General features: G+C 37.6%; 1 protein-coding gene across 1 annotated transcript in view; it reads right to left on the reverse strand.

Moving 5' to 3' along the window:
- Positions 1-19,987, reverse strand: part of PDE3A (phosphodiesterase 3A) — a 357,534-nt gene that overhangs the window by 44,268 nt on the left and 293,279 nt on the right. Inside the window, exons 6-7 of the mRNA XM_003405678.4 lie at positions 7,181-7,403; positions 3,525-3,610 (exon numbers count right to left, since the gene is read on the reverse strand). Coding sequence (XP_003405726.2) covers positions 3,525-3,610; positions 7,181-7,403 — 309 coding nt within the window. The remainder of the gene's footprint in view (positions 1-3,524; positions 3,611-7,180; positions 7,404-19,987) is intronic.

Here is a 19,987-nt window from a genome sequence, read left to right on the forward strand (position 1 = left end):
ACAGCCACAGTAGTCAAAACAGCCTGGTACTGGTACAACAACAGGCACATAGACCAATGGAACAGAATTGAGAACCCAGATATAAATCCATCCACATATGAGTAGCTGATACTTGACAAAGGCCCAGTGTCAGTTAATTGGGGAAAAGATAGTCTTTTCAACAAATGGTGCTGGCATAACTGGATATCCATTTGCAAAAAAATGAAACAGGACCCATACCTCACACCATGCACAAAAACTAACTCCAAGTGGATCAAAGACCTAAACATAAAGCTAAAACGATAAAGATCATGGAAGAAAAAATAGGGACAACCTTAGGAGCCGTAATACAAGGCATAAACAGAATACAAAACATTACCAAAAATGATGAAGAGAAACCAGATAACTGGGAGCTCCTAAAAATCAAACACCTATGCTCATCTAAAGACTTCACCAAAAGAGTAAAAAGACCACCTACAGATTGGGAAAGAATTTTCAGCTATGACATCTCCGACCAGCGCCTGATCTTTAAAATCTATATGATTCTGTCAAAACTCAACCACAAAAAGACAAACAACCCAATCAAAAAGTGGGCAAAGGATATGAACACACATTTCACTAAAGAAGATATTCAGGCAGCCAACAGACACATGAGAAAATGCTCCCGATCGTTAGCCATTAGAGAAATGCAAATTAAAACTACGATGAGATTCCATCTCACACCAACTAGACTGGCATTAATCCAAAAAACACAAAATAATAAATGTTGGAGAGGCTGCGGAGAGATTGGAACTCTCACACACTGCTGGTGGGATTGTAAAATGGTACAACCACTTTGGAAATCCATCTGGCGTTATCTTAAACAGTTAGAAATAGAACTACCATACAACCCAGAAATCCCACTCCTCGGAATATACCCTAGAGATACAAGAGTCTTCACACAAACAGATATATGCACACCCATGTTTATTGCAGCTCTGTTTACAATAGCAAAAAGCTGGAAGCAACCAAGGTGTCCGTCAACGGATGAATGGGTAAATAAATTGTGGTATATTCACACAATGGAATACTACGCATCGATAAAGAACAGTGACGAATCTCTGAAACATTTCATAACATGGAGGAATCTGGAAGGCATTATGCTGAGCGAAATGAGTCAGAGGCAAAAGGACAAATATTGTATAAGATCTCTATTATAAGATCTTGAGAAATAGAAAAAACAGAGAAGAACACATACTTTTGTGGTTACAAAGGGGGGAGGGAGGGAGGGAGAGGGTTTTTTATTGATCAATCAGTAGATAAGAACTGCTTTAGGTGAAGGGAAAGACAACACTCAATACATGGAAGGTCAGCTCAACTGGACTGGAACAAAAGCAAAGAAGTTTCCGGGATAAACTGAATGCTTCAAAGGTCAGTGGAGCAAGGGCGGGGGTTTGGGGACCATGGTTTAAGGGGACTTCTAAGTCAATTGGCAAAATAATTCTATTATGAAAACATTCTGCATCCCAGTTTGAAATGTGGCGTCTGGGGTCTTAAATGCTAACAAACGGCCATCTAAGATGCATCAATTGGTCTCAACCCACCTGGATCAAAGGAGAATGAAGAACACCAAGGTCACACGATAACTAAGAGCCCAAGAGACAGAAAGGGCCACATGAACCAGAGACCTACATCATCCTGAGACCAGAAGAACTAGTTGGTGCCCGGCCACAACTGATGACTGCCCTGACAGGGAGCACAACAGAGAACCCCTGAGGGAGCAGGAGATCAGTGGGGTGCAGACCCCAAATTCTCACAAAAAGACCATACTTAATGGTCTGACTGAGACTAGAGGAATCCCGGCGGTCATGATCCCCAAACCTTCTGTTGGCCCAGGACAGGAACCATTCCCGAAGACAACTCATCAGACATGAAAGGGACTGGACAGTGGGTAGGAGAGAGATGCTGATGAAGAGTGAGCTATTTATATCAGGTGGACACTTGAGACTGTGTTGGCATCTCCTGTCTGGAGGGGGGATGGGAGGATAGAGAGAGTTGGAAGCTGGCAAAATTGTCACGAAAGGAGAGACTGGAAGGGCTGACTCAATAGGGGGAGAGCAAGTGGGAGTACGGAGTAAGGTGTATATAAACTTATATGTAACAGTCTGACTTGATTTGTAAACGTTCACTTGAAGCTTAATAAAAGTTAATTAAAAAAAAAAAGATTATCCTCACCTATGCCCCCTGTCCTATGTTCATTTCCATAGCACCCATTCTTAAAGGCAAATAATCAATCAACAATCAACATTTATTGCACATCTACTAAGAAATGCTAAAGCAGAATGTCAAAAATCATTCTTTGGTAGTTTCATTACTCTAAAGTCAGTAATGGATAGATTCTTCTTTTTCCCACCCCTTGTGCACTTTCAGCACTAGCAAAAGCACGTGTTCCCAGGGTTCCAGCAATAAAAATAGTATAGGAATTGTAACAATGATAGCAACAAATATTTAATAATTACAGTGATCCATGTACTATAATAAGTGCTTTATATGCTTTAAGTAATTTAATTTGCACAACAATCTTGTGTGGTAGGCACCATTATTTTTACTATCCTAGAGATGAAGGGATTTAGGCATAGAGATTAAGATTATAAACGTAGTAAGTAGCAAAATCATGATGTCTGGCTCCAATGACTGTGCCCTTACCCACTTCACAATACTGCTCTAGGAAAACTATGTAAGTTCACTGCGATAAAAGCAGAGTATTTCTGAGGACCTGCCGTGGAAATCTTCAGAGTATGCCAAAATGGCCCTACAAAGCTGTAGCAAAATCAAATTATATTTCCATATTGTTCTTTATCGGTAAACAGTTGCTGTTGAGTCAATTCATCTTATGGCAACCCACGTGTGTCAGAGTAGAACTGTGCTTCACTAAGTTTTTTTTTTTTTATAATTTTTATTGTGCTTTAAGTGAAAGTTTACAAATCAAGTCAGTCTCTCACACAAAAACCCATATACACGTTGCTACACACTCCGAATTACTCTCCCCCTAATGAGACAGCCCACTCTCTCCCTCCACTCTCTCTTTTCGTGCCCATTTTGCCAGCTTCTAACCCCCTTCACGCTCTCATCTCCCCTCCATTGAGTTTTTAATGGCTGATTTTTCAGAGGTAGATCACTAGGCCTTTCTTCTCAGGCACCTCTGGGTGGACTCAAACCTGCAATCTTTCAGTTAGCAACCGAGCACATTAACTGTTTTTACCACCCAGGGACTCCTATTGTTCTTTACATTATGTAAAAAGGCCTTTCTTTTTTGTAAAAAACAAAAAACAAAACCATACATTTGTGTATAGATGTATAGAAACATTTTGGACAGCTTTGCACCAAAATTTTATCCACGATTAATGTTAGGTGGTAGGATTATGGATGGTTTTGTTTTCTTACTTGTCTTTTTTAATTTGTAAATTTTAAAATCAGGAACATATGTTAGTTTCTGACCAGGTTAAAAAAAAAGACAGTACAGCAATTTTCATTTTGAGAAACAGAAACTGAAACAAATGAATTACCCGTTCTGCTTGGTGTCCGAAGGGTCGTTCTGCCTCTCTCCAGTGGCCCATCAGCTGGATTCCCATGGGAATATGCTCTGCCACAGCTGAGAAATATTGGAGCATGTTCAAAGAAGAAAATATTCTCTTTTTAAAAAAAAATCACAGGCATACACCATGTATGTGTACATTAAGGTAGATGATAATAATCAAATATTTCTACTATTTGTTTCATGGAAAAACTTCATTTGTTTTATACACAGATTCTGATATGCAGTATACTTTTTTTTCTTCTTTAAGGTGAGAGAATGATCAATGAAAAGCCCAGAAACTTCTTTTTATCATATTATCCTTTCCCCTCCACAGTCTAGGACATATCTGAGGTGGAACTACTAGCAGAATTTTGTTATGATATTTAGAAGTTACTAGGATAGGCTGCTACCTAGTTAAAATAGTGATTTTGGAGGTGCCAATGTATATTTGGCCAAAAATATCTTCCCCAGTTGAATACTCTAAAAAACCAAAATCCAAACCCATTGCTGTCGAGTCGATTCCAACTCACAGTGATCCTACAGTACAGAGTAGAACTGCCCACATAGGGTTTCCAGGGACTGGCTGGTAGATTTGAACTGCCGACCTTTTGGTTAGCAGCAGAGTTCTTAACCACTGTGCCACCAGGGCTCCACTTGAATACCCTAGTGCCTGATTAAAAGCCTCATTATTAGATTTATTTCTTTGGGTTAAGATATTTTATGTCTAAAGAGCCTTTAAAAAAAGTGAAATGACTAAAAGGAATGATAGCACATTAATTTCATTTTTTACCACAAAATTAAAATGAGTTTATTTTTCAGAATGGTCAACCACCTGTTAAGACCCCCAAGGGAATGACCAAAGGAGAGGTATATTTCATGATTGCTTTGGGTATTCTAGGTTGGTTGTGTGTCTTTATACACTTGCTAATTTTTTTTAATGTGCTAACGAATAAGTACTTTCGTTAACTAGTCTACTCCAATCAGAAGTCTCTTGTAGGACTTGGAAAATGAACATAAGACTGACAGCATAAGGTACGGAGTGAAAACAAAACAAAACGAAACAAAACAAACAGACCAAGGAGGAATGTAGTGGGCAAACAAGAAAAATGAATGCACTTGAGAGGGGCAGAGTGTTTCTTGACCGAGAAGATTGGAGGATGTAGGATACTTATGTTTCTCAACAGTTTTGACTATTTTCTGAATTAATAAATAATATCACAAAAGGTCAGGCAAGGTCCTAAACTGGCTCCCCTTTCATTTATCTTGGTTAGGGACCTCATAGTTAGATTTTAATTCTGCATTTTGTTCTTAGGTTCTTTCCTTCTGTCTAATATTACAAAGGGCCTCAGAAGGTTTTTGTTTGCTGTTTAACCACAGTGTACTCATCCTAAAATGAGAAGAGTTGAGTGTTAGTTTATTGTTTAATATCTTAAGTGTCTCATCATATTTCTTCCCCTGAATGGTGCTTGTATGTACAGTGCAGAGAAGTAGAGATTAGCATTTTTCAGCAAGAGGGTAAGTATGTAAATTTAATTTTAAAGCCTTGAATGTAAGTGGAAAAGTATTACACAGAAAATATTTCTAATAACCCAAACTTGTCAGTTTGACTGAGGGAATTAAAAAAAGATAAAATGACAGGACCAAAGTGGGGAAAAAAGGACATGCAACTGATGGGCTTACAGACTCAGATTAAACTTGGTGGTCTCTAATAAGCAGTTTATTGGTTTTCAGATTTTCATTGCAAGATAATATTTAAAAGAAACATTTAAATTAGTAGTTCAAATACACTAGCTCTTATGCCAAGAAAATAGTGTGTTGCATAGACATTACAGCAGCCAAGAGACTAGGATTCAAGGCCAAACCCATCGAGTTCAGCAAGGGAAACCACAATAATTAGTCGTGTGTTTTTGGAGCTTTCTGTGCCTACATGGGTGGCTGTCTTCAAGGCAATAATAAAATCTGGTTTGAATTATAGATTTATAAAGCCCAAACAAATAAAACACACACTACTGGATTTATAAACATTACTGAACAAGTAGGCAGTGAAATTTCCTTGTTTTTCACTGAATCTTCTTTTATAAAAATCCCATTACATTTTGTTCTGCTACGAAGGAAAAAAATATAATATACTGAGGAAAGCTATGTGAGTGGTAAATATTTTCTGAACATCTTCTTTCTTTAGGCTACGTATCTCCCACAAGTCTGGAGTGCTCAGCGGGAGTATATCTAGAAAAGCTAGAAGCAGATGTCCTTAATGCAGTTTCTTCTACTGGGTTTCATTTTGGCTCAGAGTGTACACCACAAAACAGCATTTCTTAAGTGTGTTCCAGCAAACACTAGATCCATGGGCCATTACTGGATCTAAAGAAATTGGTTCTGTGGTCAAATAAATTCAGAAAACACTAGATGACACAAAAATCCACAGGTGTCCTTTTAGCAGAACTTCTCAGAGCTTTTAATAAAGGAACATGTGTTGTGAATATCTAACATGGGGATATGCTGTCTCCCATATATTTTAATATAGAACACATATTTTGTGGGGGAAAAAGATGGGGTTAACATTCCACAGAAATTATTTTTCAAAATAGTTGTCACAGAAAGGGCAGTAGAATAACTTTTGGACACTGCAATAACTTTTTATTCTGGTCCTCACCAAACAAACAAAACGAGGAAATAAACAAAAATGATTTCCTTTTAAAAATATTTGGAAAGAGAAAGGAAGTAAAAACAAAGATTATAAAATAAATAATATTCAGATAGCTTATAGAGTTCACAAACATGTCTGAAAATGAAACTTGAGAGGCTTAACCTCAGTGGCTGATTCTTCAACCTGAAAACATTGAGAAAATCTGAGTCTGTGAACTAAAATTGGATAGCAGAAGACCAACTTGTCACTAATTTAATCCAATGCTTGTCCTCATTCACCATAGAAAAGAAATACCATTTTATTCAAGGCACTCTTATGATTAAACTTAGTTTAAAAACACTCAACTCTTTCCGACTTGAAAACTATTATTAATGCTCTAAGATTAATTATTCAAGATGAAACTGTTAGTGAAGGATAACCAAAATGTATTAATCATTAAGAGGAGACACTTCTTTCTTAGTGACACTGTTGGCAGAATAAATACTCCTGCCAGGCTAGGACATTTTGCAATTCTGTTTCAACATGATGACAGAGCAACTCAAGCAATTGCTTAATGCATTTACAGAACTATTGGAGTCCGCCATAAGGAACCATGTATTATTTGTACATTTTTAAAGTGTTTAAATGGGAAATGCAAACAGAAAAAATACCTTTACAATCAGTATAAAATATTCCCTGAAGAGTAAGTGAAAACCATTTCATCAAAATATCAAATTAGTATAATTTTAAAATGATATATTTTATGCATTTTCTACTCACTAGTAAGTAGACAAAATATACAATTAATTATTGCATATCATCTCCAAAGTTTGAGTTATGGACTCCAGACTTTCTGTTAAAAAAAGCAAAAAGTTAAGCCCCTATTAAAGCCTATTCAACAGAAAACACAGTATCCTATACTCTGTTGTCCTCTTCTTTGGCAAACTTACACAGCTGTGTGGATTGGTGGTGAGTTTTCCTTTGCAGAATAACTCCAGTTAACAATATACAATCCTTACCTGCTACATATAACTGGTGTAGTCAGGATCTGAGGGGCTAGGTCAGGGGCACTCTGAGTATAGTAAGTTAAAGCCCTGTGAGAACTTAGGCCTTGTTTAGCAGTTGTTTCTGCAGATTCAGGGAACTGCACTGCAGAAGTTTTGCTGATCGGGCTGCTGGCAGGAGTCCCTTGGATAGGTGAGGAACAGGGCGATGAGAGAGGTGAAATCTTTGCTAGGGCATCTGAGAAAGAAAGAGAGATATTAAGTCACTACATAAATGTCTTTTGAAATGCAAAATTGCAGCTCTTATACTTCACCTCAGACACCGCACAATACACTTGTTAATAACAACCACATGCTCAGGACGCTTAAACTGGCCTCCACAGGCCACCATCTGGAGACAGAGTGTGTGGTTGGGTGTCTTCACAGCATGAAAAAGGAGTGATGAATCATCATGAAAAAACTGGTGGCAATGTGGGCAAATCCAATTAAATCCTTGGTTGTCCTGGGGTAACTTCAGGACAGTCAAATATTATTGTCTTCTCCCATTTTTGTTCGCACTTGCCATTCTGATATGATGATAAAAGTTAAATTTTTTTTTCATGTGTTTGTCTTCTCTTAAGTTATGAAGCATTTTGCTATGATTTTGAGAACTAATTGGTATCTGGAGCAGAGTTCTGAAGGCATCAGATGCTTAACAACATGTAAATAATAAGACAAATTATTGTGAGGGAATTAACAAACCACATTTTCAGTGAAAGTACTTTGATCAAAATAATTTCTGAGGAAAACATGAAAAAATATACTGTAATCCATTTCCGATCAAAACAATACTCCTAAAACTGCAACTTAAAATTATAAATGTGCAAATTTGTGTCAAACCGTCTGTTTTTACTCTAGGTTGTGAGAATTTTACAGGACACTGGCTTAGATTTCAAAGTACTGATGCTGAAGTACATGGACAATGTCTTTTGAAGTTGCTCTCTCCCAAATATAGAGAAGGCAGCATATTCCTAAAATTGAAAAAAAAAAAAAAAAATAGAAATAACTTCTGAAAAACTACCTGCTTATTGTTTTTCATGACTTTATGGCTGAATAACCAACTTTAGGGCAAACGAAATGAAGTCATTAGAAGTCATTCTCTAATGAAATGAAGTCATTAGAAGTCATTCTCTGTTTCTCACCAGTCAAGGGAAACTTACAGCCAAAGGCTTTTACAGCATCAAATAATGTTACACGGTTAAGTGGCAGCTGGCTTAGAGCACGGTTTGCTTCAAATGTTCACTCCCTTAAAAGTTTTATTTGTTACACCCAAAGGTTTTCTGGCCCACTGGAAGGAATATTAAGCTTGGTGAAAAGTTTTTGTAATTTTCTTTTTTAACTTTCTTATTGTTATTTGTTTTGTTTTGATTAAGTGTGGATAGCAGCAATCCCTTCCTAGTCATTTTTTTCATTTTCATTGTTGATTCCTGATCAACAGATCAACTCCCCTACCTTTATATACAACAGACAAAATCACTTTAGACTCAGAGGGCTTAAATAATCTTCTCAGATGAACAATACTAGTAAGTGGGAGAACATGGAATGGACCTAAATATTCTTAGTAAAATGTGATTTATTACCACTTACTTTATTCAGTGACTGCCAAGGGGGAAGAAAAATTTATTAGAAAATATTTGTATGGCTTTTTATAATGACAATTATGGTATTTATTTTGATTTCTACAGCTATTATAAAGATTTAGCTATTTTACCAAAAATATTGAAAAAACTTCACATTACATAGTTTTGGTCAGCTGTCTTCTGGGCCAAAGAAAAATAATTCACTAAATTTTAGCTCTTCAAAATGCTTCTAATTTTGAAGAAAATGAGAACAAGTCCATGACAGCCAAAGTACAAACTTGATTGTACCCTACCTAAGTTTAGAGATCATCTCAAGAATAGACTTGACACATTGAACACTAAGGACCAAAGACCAGAAGAACTGTGGAATGACATCAAGGAGATCATACATGAAGAAAGCAAAAGTTCATTAAAAAGACAGGAAAGGAAGAAAAGACCAAAATAGATGTTAGAAGAGACTCTGTAACTTGCTCTTGAATGTCAATTAGCTAAAAGCAAAAAGAAGAAATGATGAAGTAAAAGAGCTGAATAGAAGATTTCAAAGGGTAGTTCGAGAAGACAAAGTACTATAATGACATATACAAGGATCTGGAGATAGAAAGCCAAAAGCGAACACTCAGCATTTCGCAAGCTGAAAGAACTGAAGGAAAAAATTCAAGCCTTGAGTTACAATAGTGAAGGACTCTATGGGCAAAATACTGAGCCATCCAGGAAGCATCAAAAGAAGATGGAGGGAATACACAGAGTCACTATACCAAAGAGAACTGATCAACATTTAGTCATTTCAGGAGGCAGAATATGATCAAGAACCAATGGTACTAAAGGAAGAAGTCCAAGCTGCACTGAAGACATGGGTGAAAAACAAGGCTCCTGGAATTGACAGAATTATTGAGATGTTTCAAGAAACAGATGCAGCACTGGATGTGCTCATTCATTTATGCCAAGAAATTTGGACAACAGCTACTTGGCCAACTAACTGGAAGAGATCCATATTTATGCCTATTCCAAAGAAAGGTGATATAACTGAATACAGAAATCATCAAACAATGTCATTAATATCACACGCAAGTAAAATTTTGCTGAAGATCATTCAAAAGTGATCGCAGCAGTATATCAATAGGGAACTGTGAGAAATTCAAGCCAGATCAGAAGAGGACATGGAACCAGGGATATCATTGCTGATGTCAGATGGATCCTGGTTGAAAGCAGACAACACCAGAAAGATGTTTACCTATATTTTGTTAACTATGCAAAGGCATTCAGCTGTATGGATCATAACAAATTATGGGTAACATTTCAAAGAATGGGAATTCCAGAACACTTAATTGTGCTCGTGAGGAACCTATACATAGATCAAGAGGCAGTTGTTCAAACAGAACAAGGGGATACTGCGTAAAGTCAAGAAAGGTGTGCTTCAGGTTTGTATCCTGTCACTATACTTATTCAATCTGCATGCTGAGCAAATAATTCAAGAAGCTGGACTATATGAAGAAGAATGGGGCATCAGGATTGGAGAAAAGTCTCCGTAACAACCTGCATTATGCAGATGACACAACCTTGCTTGCTGAAAGTGAAGAGGACTTGAAGGACTTACTGATGAAGATCAAAGACTACAGCCTTCTGTATGGATTATATCTCAATGTAAAGAAAACAAAAATCCTTACAACTGGACCAATAAGCAACATTATGATAAATGGGGAAAAGATTGATGTTGTCAAGGATTTCATTTTACCTGGATCCACAATCAACACCCATGGAAGCAGCAGTCGAAAAATGAAAGGATACATTGCCTCAGGCAAATCTGCTGCAAAAGATAATCTTTAAAGTCTTAAAAAGCAAAGAAGTCATTTTAAGGACTAAGGTGTGCCTGATTCAGGCCATGATGTTTTCAATCACCTCATACGCATGTGAAAGCCGGACAATGAATAAGGAAGACTGAAGAAGAATTGACGCCTCTGAATTACAGTGTTGGAAAAGAATACTGAATATACCATGGACTGCCAGAAGAACGAACAAATCTGTCTTGGAAGAAGTACATCCATAATACTCCTTAGAAGCGAGGATTGCGAGGCTGTGTCTCACTTACTTGGGACACATTATCATGAGGGACCAGTCCCTGGAGAATGACATCATGCTTGGTAAAATAGAGGATCAGCGAAAAAGAGGAAGGCCCTCAATGAGATGGACCAACAAAGTGCTGGCAACAATGGGCTTAAGCACATAAGGATGGCGCAGAACTGGACAGTGTTTCATTCTGCCATTCACAGGGTAGCTATGAGTCAGAACTCACTTGATGGCACCTAATAACAGCAACAAATTTTAGCTTAGGGTTTCCCAACCAATGCATCATTATGTGCAGTGATTGACTTTCAAGTGTGTTGTGAAGAATTGTTGTTGTTGCTATGTGCCAACGAGTCGATTCCGACTCATAGCGACCCTATCTACAACAGACCGAAACTCTGCCCAGTCCTCAGCCATCCTTACAATCGTTGTTATGCTCGAGCTCATTGTTGCAGCCACTGTGTCAATCCACCTCGTTGAGGGTCTTCCTCTTTTCTGATGACCCTGTACTCTGCCAAGCATGATGTCTTTCTCCAGGGACTGATCCCCACTGACAACATGTCCAAAGTATGTTAGACGCAGTCTCGCCATCCTTGCTTCTGAGGAGCATTCTGGTTGTACTCCTTCCCAGACAGATTTGTTTGTTCTTTTGGCAGACCATGGTATTTTCAATATTCTTCGCCAACACCACAATTCAAAGGCGTCAATTCTTCTTCAGTCCTCCTTATTCATTGTCCAGCTTTCACATCCATATGATGTGATTGAAAATACCATAGCTTGGGTCAGGTGCACCTTAGTCTTCAAGGTGACATCTTTGCTCTTCAGAACTTTAAAGAGGTCCTTTGCAGCAGATTTACCCAATGCAATGCGTCTTTTGAATTCTTGACTGCTGCTTCCATGGCTGTTGATTGTGGATCCAAGTAAAATGAAATCCTTGACAACTTCAATCTTTTCTCCATTTATCATGATGTTGCTCATTGGTCCAATTGTGAAGATTTTTGTTTTATGTTGAGGTGCGATCCCTACTGAAGGCTGTGGTCTTTGATTTTCATTAGTAAGTGCTTCAAATCCTCTTCACTTTCGGCAAGCAAGGTTGTGTCATCTGCATAATGCAAGTTGTTAATAAGCCTTCCTCCAATCCTGATGCCTCATTCTTCTTCATATAGTCCAGCTTCTCGGATTCTTTGCTCAGCATACAGATTGAATAGGTATGGTGAAAGAATACAATTCTGATGCACACTTTTCCTGACTTTAAACCAATCAGTATCCCCTTGTTCTGTAAGAGCAACCGCCTCTTGATCTACACAAAGATTCCTCATGAGCACAATTAAGTGTTCTGGAATTCCCACTCTTCGCAATGTTATCCATAGTTTTCTATGATCCACACAGTCGAATGCCTTTGCATAGTCAATAAAACACAGGTAAACATCCTTCTGGTATTCTCTGCTTTCAGCCAGGATCCATCTGACATCAGCAATGATATCCCTGGTTCCATGTCCTCTTCTGAAGGCAGCCTGGATTTCTGGCAGTTCCCTGTCAATATACTGCTGCAGCCGTTTTGAACGATCTTCAGCAAAATTTTGCTTGTGTGTGATATTAATGATATTGTTCTATAATTTCCACATTCAGTTGGATCACCTTTCTTGGGAATAGGCATAAATCTGAATCTCTTCCAGTCAGTTGGCCAGGAAGCTGTCTTCCATATTTCTTGGCATAGATGAGTGAACACCTCCAGCACTGCATCTGTTTGTTGAAACATCTCAACTGATATTCCATCAATTCCTGGAGCCCTGTTTTTCGCCAGTGCCTTCAGAGCAGCTTGGACATCTTTCTTCAGTACCATCAGCTCCTGATCATATGCCACCTCTTGAAATGGTTGAACACTGACTAATTCTTTTTGGTACAATGACTCTGTGTATTCCTTCCATCTTCTTTTGATGCTTCCTGCGTTGTTTAATATTTTCCCCATGGAATCCTTCACTATTGCAACTTGAGGCTTGAATTTTTTCTTCAGTTCTTTCAGCTTGAGAAACACCTAGCGTGTTCTTCCCTTTTGGTTTTCCATCTCCAGTTCTTTGCACATCATTATAATACTTTAGCTTGTCTTCTCGAGCCGCCCTTTGAAATCTTCTGTTCAGTTCTTTTACTTCGTCAATTCTTCCTTTTGCTTTAGCTGCTCGAAGTTCGAGAGCAAGTTTTAGAGTCTCCTCTGACAGCCATCTTGGTCTTTTCTTTCTTTCCTGTCTTTTCAATGACCTCTTGCTTTCTTCATGGATGATATCCTTGATGTCATTCCACAACTCATCTGGTCTGTGGTCACTAGTGTTCAATGAGTCAAATCTGTTCTTCAAATGGTCTCTAAATTCAGGTGGGATATACTCAAGGTCATATTTTGGTTCTCGTGGACTTGCTCTGGTTTTCTTCACTTTCAGCTTGAACTTGCATATGAGCAATTCATAGTCTTTTCCACAGTCGGCCCCTGGTTTGTTCCGACTGATGATATTGAGCTTTTCCATTGTCTCTTTCCACAGATGTAGTCAATTTGATTTCTGTACATCCCATCTAGTGAGGTGCATGTGTATAGTTGCTGTTTATATTGGTAAAAGAAGGTATTTGCAATGAAGAAGTTGTTGGTCTTGCAAAATTCTATCATTTGATGTCCGGCATTGTTTCTATCACCAAGGCCATATTTTCCAATTACTGGTCCTTCTTCTTTGTTTCCAACTTTCGCATTCCAATCTCCAGTAATTATCAATGCATCTTGATTGCATGTTCGATCAATTTCAGACTGCAGCAGCTGATAAAAATCTTCTATTTCTTCATCTTTGTCCCTAGTGGTTGGTGCGTAAATTTGAATAAGAGTCATATTAACTGGTCTTCCTTGTAGGTGTATGGATATTATCCTATCACTGACAGTGTTATACTTCAGGATAGATCTTGAAATGTTCTTTTTGGCGATGAACGCAACACCATTCCTCTTCGAGTTGTCATTCCTGGCATAGTAGACTGTATGATTTTCTGATTCAAAATGGCCAATACCAGTCCATTTCAGCTCACTAATGCCTAGGATATCGACGTTTATGCATTCCATTTCATTTTTGACTATTTCCAAGTTTCCTAGATTCATACTTTGTACATTCCAGCTTCCAATTATTAATGGATGTTTGCAGCTGTTTCTTCTCATTTGGAGTCGTGCCACATCAGCAAATGAAGGCCCTGAAAGCTTTTTTCCATCCACATCATTAAGGTTGACTCTACTTTTAGGAGGCAGCTCTTCCCCAGTCATCTTTTGAGTGCCTTCCAACCTGGGGGGCTCATCTTCCAGCAGTATATCAGACAATGTTCTGCTGCTGTTCATAAGGTTTTCACTGGCTAATGCCTTTTGAATTTTTTGAAGTAGACTGCCAGGTCCTTCTTCCTAGTCTGTCTTAGTCTGGGAGCTCAGCTGAAACCTGTCCTCCATGGGTGGCCCTGCTGGTATCTGAATACCGGCGGCATAGCTTCCAGCGTCACAGCAACACGCATATGTGAAGAATTAATGGTTGTAAATTAAAAAAAAGAAGAAGGATGAAGAGGAGGAAAAGAATGAGAGGGAAAATGTGAGGGAAGAGAATAAGAAAAAGGAGGAGGAGGAGGATCAGGTAGGCCATGGCAACTTCTTAATTTTTGCTTCTCAAAAAACCAGAGGGACCCTTGACATGCACTCCTTTAGATAATTCCTTCATGGTTTTCATAGCGAATTGTGAGTTTTTAGAAAGTTTCCCACTGCCTTTTTTTTTTTTATTTAACAGAAGTGTCGGTCAAAGCCTGTGGCAACACCGTCCATTTCTGTCTTGACACGATGTATTTTTTGAAAGCAATTTATGAGAATAGTGTTTTTTGTTTTGTTTTTCACTGCTAACTTTCAGCAGCTGCCAGCTGATACCTTCAGAGAAATGCAATTTACTCTTAAATACAAATTTAAAAATCGACTCACCCATTAGAGTTCTTGGAACTCACGAATTAACTAAATTTAAACAAATAAGCAGACTTTAAGACTCCAAACTTACTGCCTAGGACAAACTTTCAAATAAACCTTGGAACAGTGGATAAGCTCTATGCTTCTGTAGTACTGTTAGTTTACATATTTTGAAAACTTTTAACAAGTATGAATCTTGGCAACAACCCTGAGAAGCAGTAGTATTTTTTACTCTGTAGGTGAGAAGAGAAAGGCATAAACATATAAATTCATTTTTTCCAAAAGCCAAAACACTATTTCTTACTATGTGTATCATCATAGTTTAAAAAACAGATTAGGAATGCCTGAGGTAAAGATTGTCTTTATATGGATACAAATTTATATATATATATTAGCTTTCAAATGAATAGACATAAATGCAGATAATAACCAAATTTTCTTTCTGGGAATGTATGACTACAAATGAATGATTTCAGACACAGGGACAGGATATGCCAAGGAAATGGGAGGAAAGGCTTCTTCGCAAGTCTTCAAAAATGGGTTATTTTCTAAGATGTTTTACGTGTAATCCTGTCTAAATTTAGAGAGATGAACTTTATGATCTTCTGAAGTCTCTTCCAACTTCATATTGCACACTCACATACATTTACACACATGCACATGAATGCAGGGATTCAAATAAACATGTAGTCTCCCAAAAATATTTAACTTCATTTTATATTTTAATAATTCTAAGAGATGCCAGGAAAAAGACATAGTTCATGAAATATAAATCTTTGCATGATTCAAACTGCCCTAATGTGAAATATTTTAAAATAGAAAAATTTTAAATGTAACTGCAAAAAAGTCAAAAATACCAAGTCCTTTGAGTAACTCAGCCTTTAAGTCCTTGTTCCTGAGAGCATAAGAATATGTGTGTCAAGACACAAGGAAATTTGGGCAATCAAAGGGGGAAGATAAACGATACTAGAGGGAAATTATTTAAGTGAATCCATCTGTTTTAAGCTGCAATATTCTCTCAGTTTAATTTTAATTGAACAAGAAAGGAACCAGCATGTGTGATAAATAAGTGCCTCTTTTCCCTGCCCACAGGAAAATGGCCAGCATTAATATTTTTCCAAAACACAAAATGTACCTAAAGAGCATGCCAAAAAAAAAAAAAAAAAAACAAATCACAATACCATAGTTAAAACTCTCTGTCAGTTCAAATACTCTGTGGAAAAAAACTCAATCTGTTAGATGTAGAGATATCTGTAATCATTGTAACGACCGACTCAAAATTATAAGAACGCAGGAAAGGACTACTGCTAATGTGGCGACTATGAATTGGAGGATGTTTAAAAGCAGAATAACATAATGGTAGCTCCATATTATCAATAATTCATATACTAGAAAAGCAAGATCGAAAATGCAAATTATTTTTAAGTTGCCTGTTTTTATGCTTCAGTCAGGACTTTTATGTGATTTCATCCATTTCTTTTATATTAGTAGCTTCATAGTAAAGGTAGTCCCTGACTTTGACATATTGGAATTACAATGAACCATGCTTATGACCATCCATTTTTTTGGTATATCTTATCATTAGTAAGGAAACCCTGGTGGCGTAGTGGTTAAGTGCTATGGCTGCTAATCAAAGGGTCGGCAGTTTGAATCCACCAGGCACTCCTTGGAAACTCTATGGGGCAGTTCTACCCTGGCCTGTAGGGTCGCTATGAGTTGGAATCGAATCGACGGCACTGGTTCTTTTTTCTTTTTTTTTTTTATCATTAGTAATCTGTACTACATACAGTGCTGCAGTGTGTAATTCACTGATGTTAATATTCTCAGATGTTCACTCTCAAATGTTCAATTTTATGATTTACTGTTCAAAACGATGCCGTACAGATTTAGTTTTCTAAACTTAATCAGCAGCTTCGGTTGCTCGAAAACATGGACCCAAATGCTGATTACTTCGCTAAAGTCAATAGGCAGATTCAGGAAGCAGTGAGATGTTACTACTAAATGTATGAAGAAAAAAGAAAAGGACCATACAGACAACTCTTACTCATCTTCTGATGAGAAATGCCATCCCCATTCCCAGGCATAATCCTGATGGTCCTGAACCGTCCACAAGTGGAGTTATTACAGCTGACAAAATGCCAACACCATCTAATTCTTCATCATAAGAGCACATTTTTATAATTTGTGTATTTTTATGTATGCATTGAAATATATCTGTAAGTTTATATGTAATGTTTCCAACACACAAAGACAAGTAAAGAGTGAATTTACAAAGAATCTGATGGTAAAAGGCAATAACAGTAAAAAAAAAAAAAAAAAAAAAAAGAGGTATTTGACTTACATCAGAACCAACATGTCAGAATCGACTTTCGATGGAGTCATTGGAACGGGACCCCATCGTAAGTCGGGGCCTAACTGTAATTGACCGTGTTTCAGTCACTTACAACCAATGCTGATTAAGCTAGAGGACATATTATTTACTTGATCTGTGCAAAGAACAGATTTCATTAGTCTCCTGTGAAAACAGGTCAATTATCTTCTAGTTTTTCTATTTTTTACTTTTTATGCTTGCTTCCCCCAAATCTTTTGCCTATTGATTTTTACATTTCTGGTCAAATTCCTTTCATACTTTGATTCCACCTGCTTATACTTATTGTCATATAAAGGGGTTTTTCCCAGACCCTTTCCACATAGTTTATTGAAAACTAGGGGGGATCATAGTCAATTACATCAAGTATGGTACCCCTACTTAATTAAATTAACCCAAACATGCCATCAATACAGGGAAACAAGGTTTCAAATCATGAGGAAACATCTGATCAGGGGGGAACTGTAATCTAATTTCAGTTCTCTCATTCTTGATGGATGTTTCTCCACAACTGACATTGTTTAGTTGAATTCAACATCTGTAAGGACAGAGTCATTTTATAAACATCTAACTTTGCCATGACAGCAGTCTGAACATGCCACCCTGCAAAATCCCCTCCAGAGTAATCATGATGGAGATAGCTTTATGTACTTATAGCAAGAATGGAGGGAGGCTTTTGCCAGGCCTGTGCTTCTAATTTCTACCCTCTGCCTCTGTTGTAAGGAGCCCTGGTGGTGCAGTGGCTAAGCGCTCGGCTGCTATCTGGAAGGTCAGTGGTTCGAATCCACCAATTGCTCTGTGGGAGGAAGATGTGGCAGGCTGCTCCTGTAAAGATTTACATTCTTGGAAAGCCTGTGGAGCAGTTCTACTCTGTCCTGTAGGGTCACTATGAGTCTCAGGAGCCATGGGTTTTGGTTTTTAGTTCTTGTTGTATCTTATGTGGATATCCCTTTCCTTTTATCCTTCAGCCTTTCTTATTGATGCAGTAATATGAATTGGGGAATAGAGCACAAGGAACAGGAGGCTGTGCCATCATTTGCTCTGTTATTTCCAGTGTCCGCCTTAAACATAAGGAGCCCTGGTCGCTCAATGGTTAAGTACTTGGCTGCTATTTGAAAGGTCAATGGTTTGAATCCACCAGCCGTTCCATGGGAGAAAGATGTTGCAGTCTGCTTCTGTAAAGATTCACAGCCTTGCAAACACCATGGGGCAGATCTACTCTGTCTGATACGGTTGCTATGAGTCAGAATCAACTCAATGACAATGGGTTTGGCCCTAAACATAATTTTTAGGTTCTTTATTTATTCAAAAATCTTTAAAGTGTAGACAACATATATGACTCGATCATGTTGATAACTCAATAGTTTTTATTACCTAGGTGAAGAAATAGAGAGAGAGAAAACCAAATCCTTCCATTATCTTGTACCCAGTCAAGGACATAACCAAAAAATCCTAATTTTAAAGTGCCTTAACCTGTCCTGTGCAATTGTTTTCTAGTATGAAGTCATTACTATAAAAGAAAGGATTCAGTACTAATTGTGTGATCTTGAGTAAGTTATTTAACCTTTCTGTGCCTCTGAATCCTCACCTGAACCTTCTTTCTGAGGTAGACAAGAACTTAAAATAATTTTTATCGCACTCCTTGAGTTACATATTAATGTCTGATTTTAATTGTCCTTAAGAAAACCTTTTTAAAAACTACCCACAAATCTGAAAATATTATTACTTACGCGTAAATGTTTGTTTGGATTGACCCATGGTTTTCAAATTTATTCATCTACCATTTTCATTAGATCTCAGACTTTCTCTCTGATATCATTTTTCTTCTTTCTGGAATACATCCTTTAGTGAAGATTTAGGAGGTGGTAGAGCTTTGACTTACCTGAAAATGTCTTTAGTTTACTCTTACTCTTATGAAATAGATACGCCAGGTACACAATTTTAGGTCAACTACTATACCTGGTATCCTCTGAGAACTTAAAAAATATATATATATTTCACTGTGTTCTGGCTCCCTTTATTTTTGGGAATTCTGCTCTCAACCTGCCTGTCTTTCCTAAATAGAAAATTTATCTTTTCTCTGGCTGATCTGAAGAATGCCTTTGGTGTTGTGTAGCTTCATGACTTGGTTTCTAAGCCTGGGTTTCTTAGCATTTACTCTGCTTCTCCTCAAAGATTTTATGTCCTCCATTCTCTACTAATACTCTGATTATGCATATGAGGCTTTCTAATTCCTTCTTCCATATCTTTTAAAATATCTTCTATTTTTCAATTTCTTACCTATATTGTATTCTTGGTAATTTCTGTACAACCTCCTCCTCCCAGTTTACTCATACTCCCTTCAGTTGTATATTATGGCATTTAGCCTATCATAGTTCCTTGATTATATTTCCAAAAGCTATATTTAGCTGCTCTGCAATTATGCCTTCTCTTACTGCTGTTAATTTTTGTGATCTCATATTGTTCTTTAAATATTTAATAATGAAATTAAAATTTAAATATTTTAGAATTTAAACACCTCAATCATTTTAGAGATCTGGAAGGACTTTTTTGTTTGTTTCTGGTGGCTCTAACTCATGATATTTCCTTGTGTGTTTGGTGGTCTTGGCTGTAAGCCCCAATTTGTGTATCTTGATCAATGGCAATCTCATGACTCTTAATCGGTGATGCACCAAGGGGACAGGGCTGCTCCAGCTTCACAGCTCCAACCTGTACATTTTTCTGCAGGGAACCAAGGGGTCCTACTGATCTGGGACGACTTTAGTGCACTTCAAGAGTCGTAGATTTAAAGTGGAATGCTCAAGTTCAGTTGCTCC

This window comes from Loxodonta africana, chromosome 4, assembly GCF_030014295.1.
Source record: "Loxodonta africana isolate mLoxAfr1 chromosome 4, mLoxAfr1.hap2, whole genome shotgun sequence".
Lineage (NCBI taxonomy): Eukaryota > Metazoa > Chordata > Mammalia > Proboscidea > Elephantidae > Loxodonta > Loxodonta africana.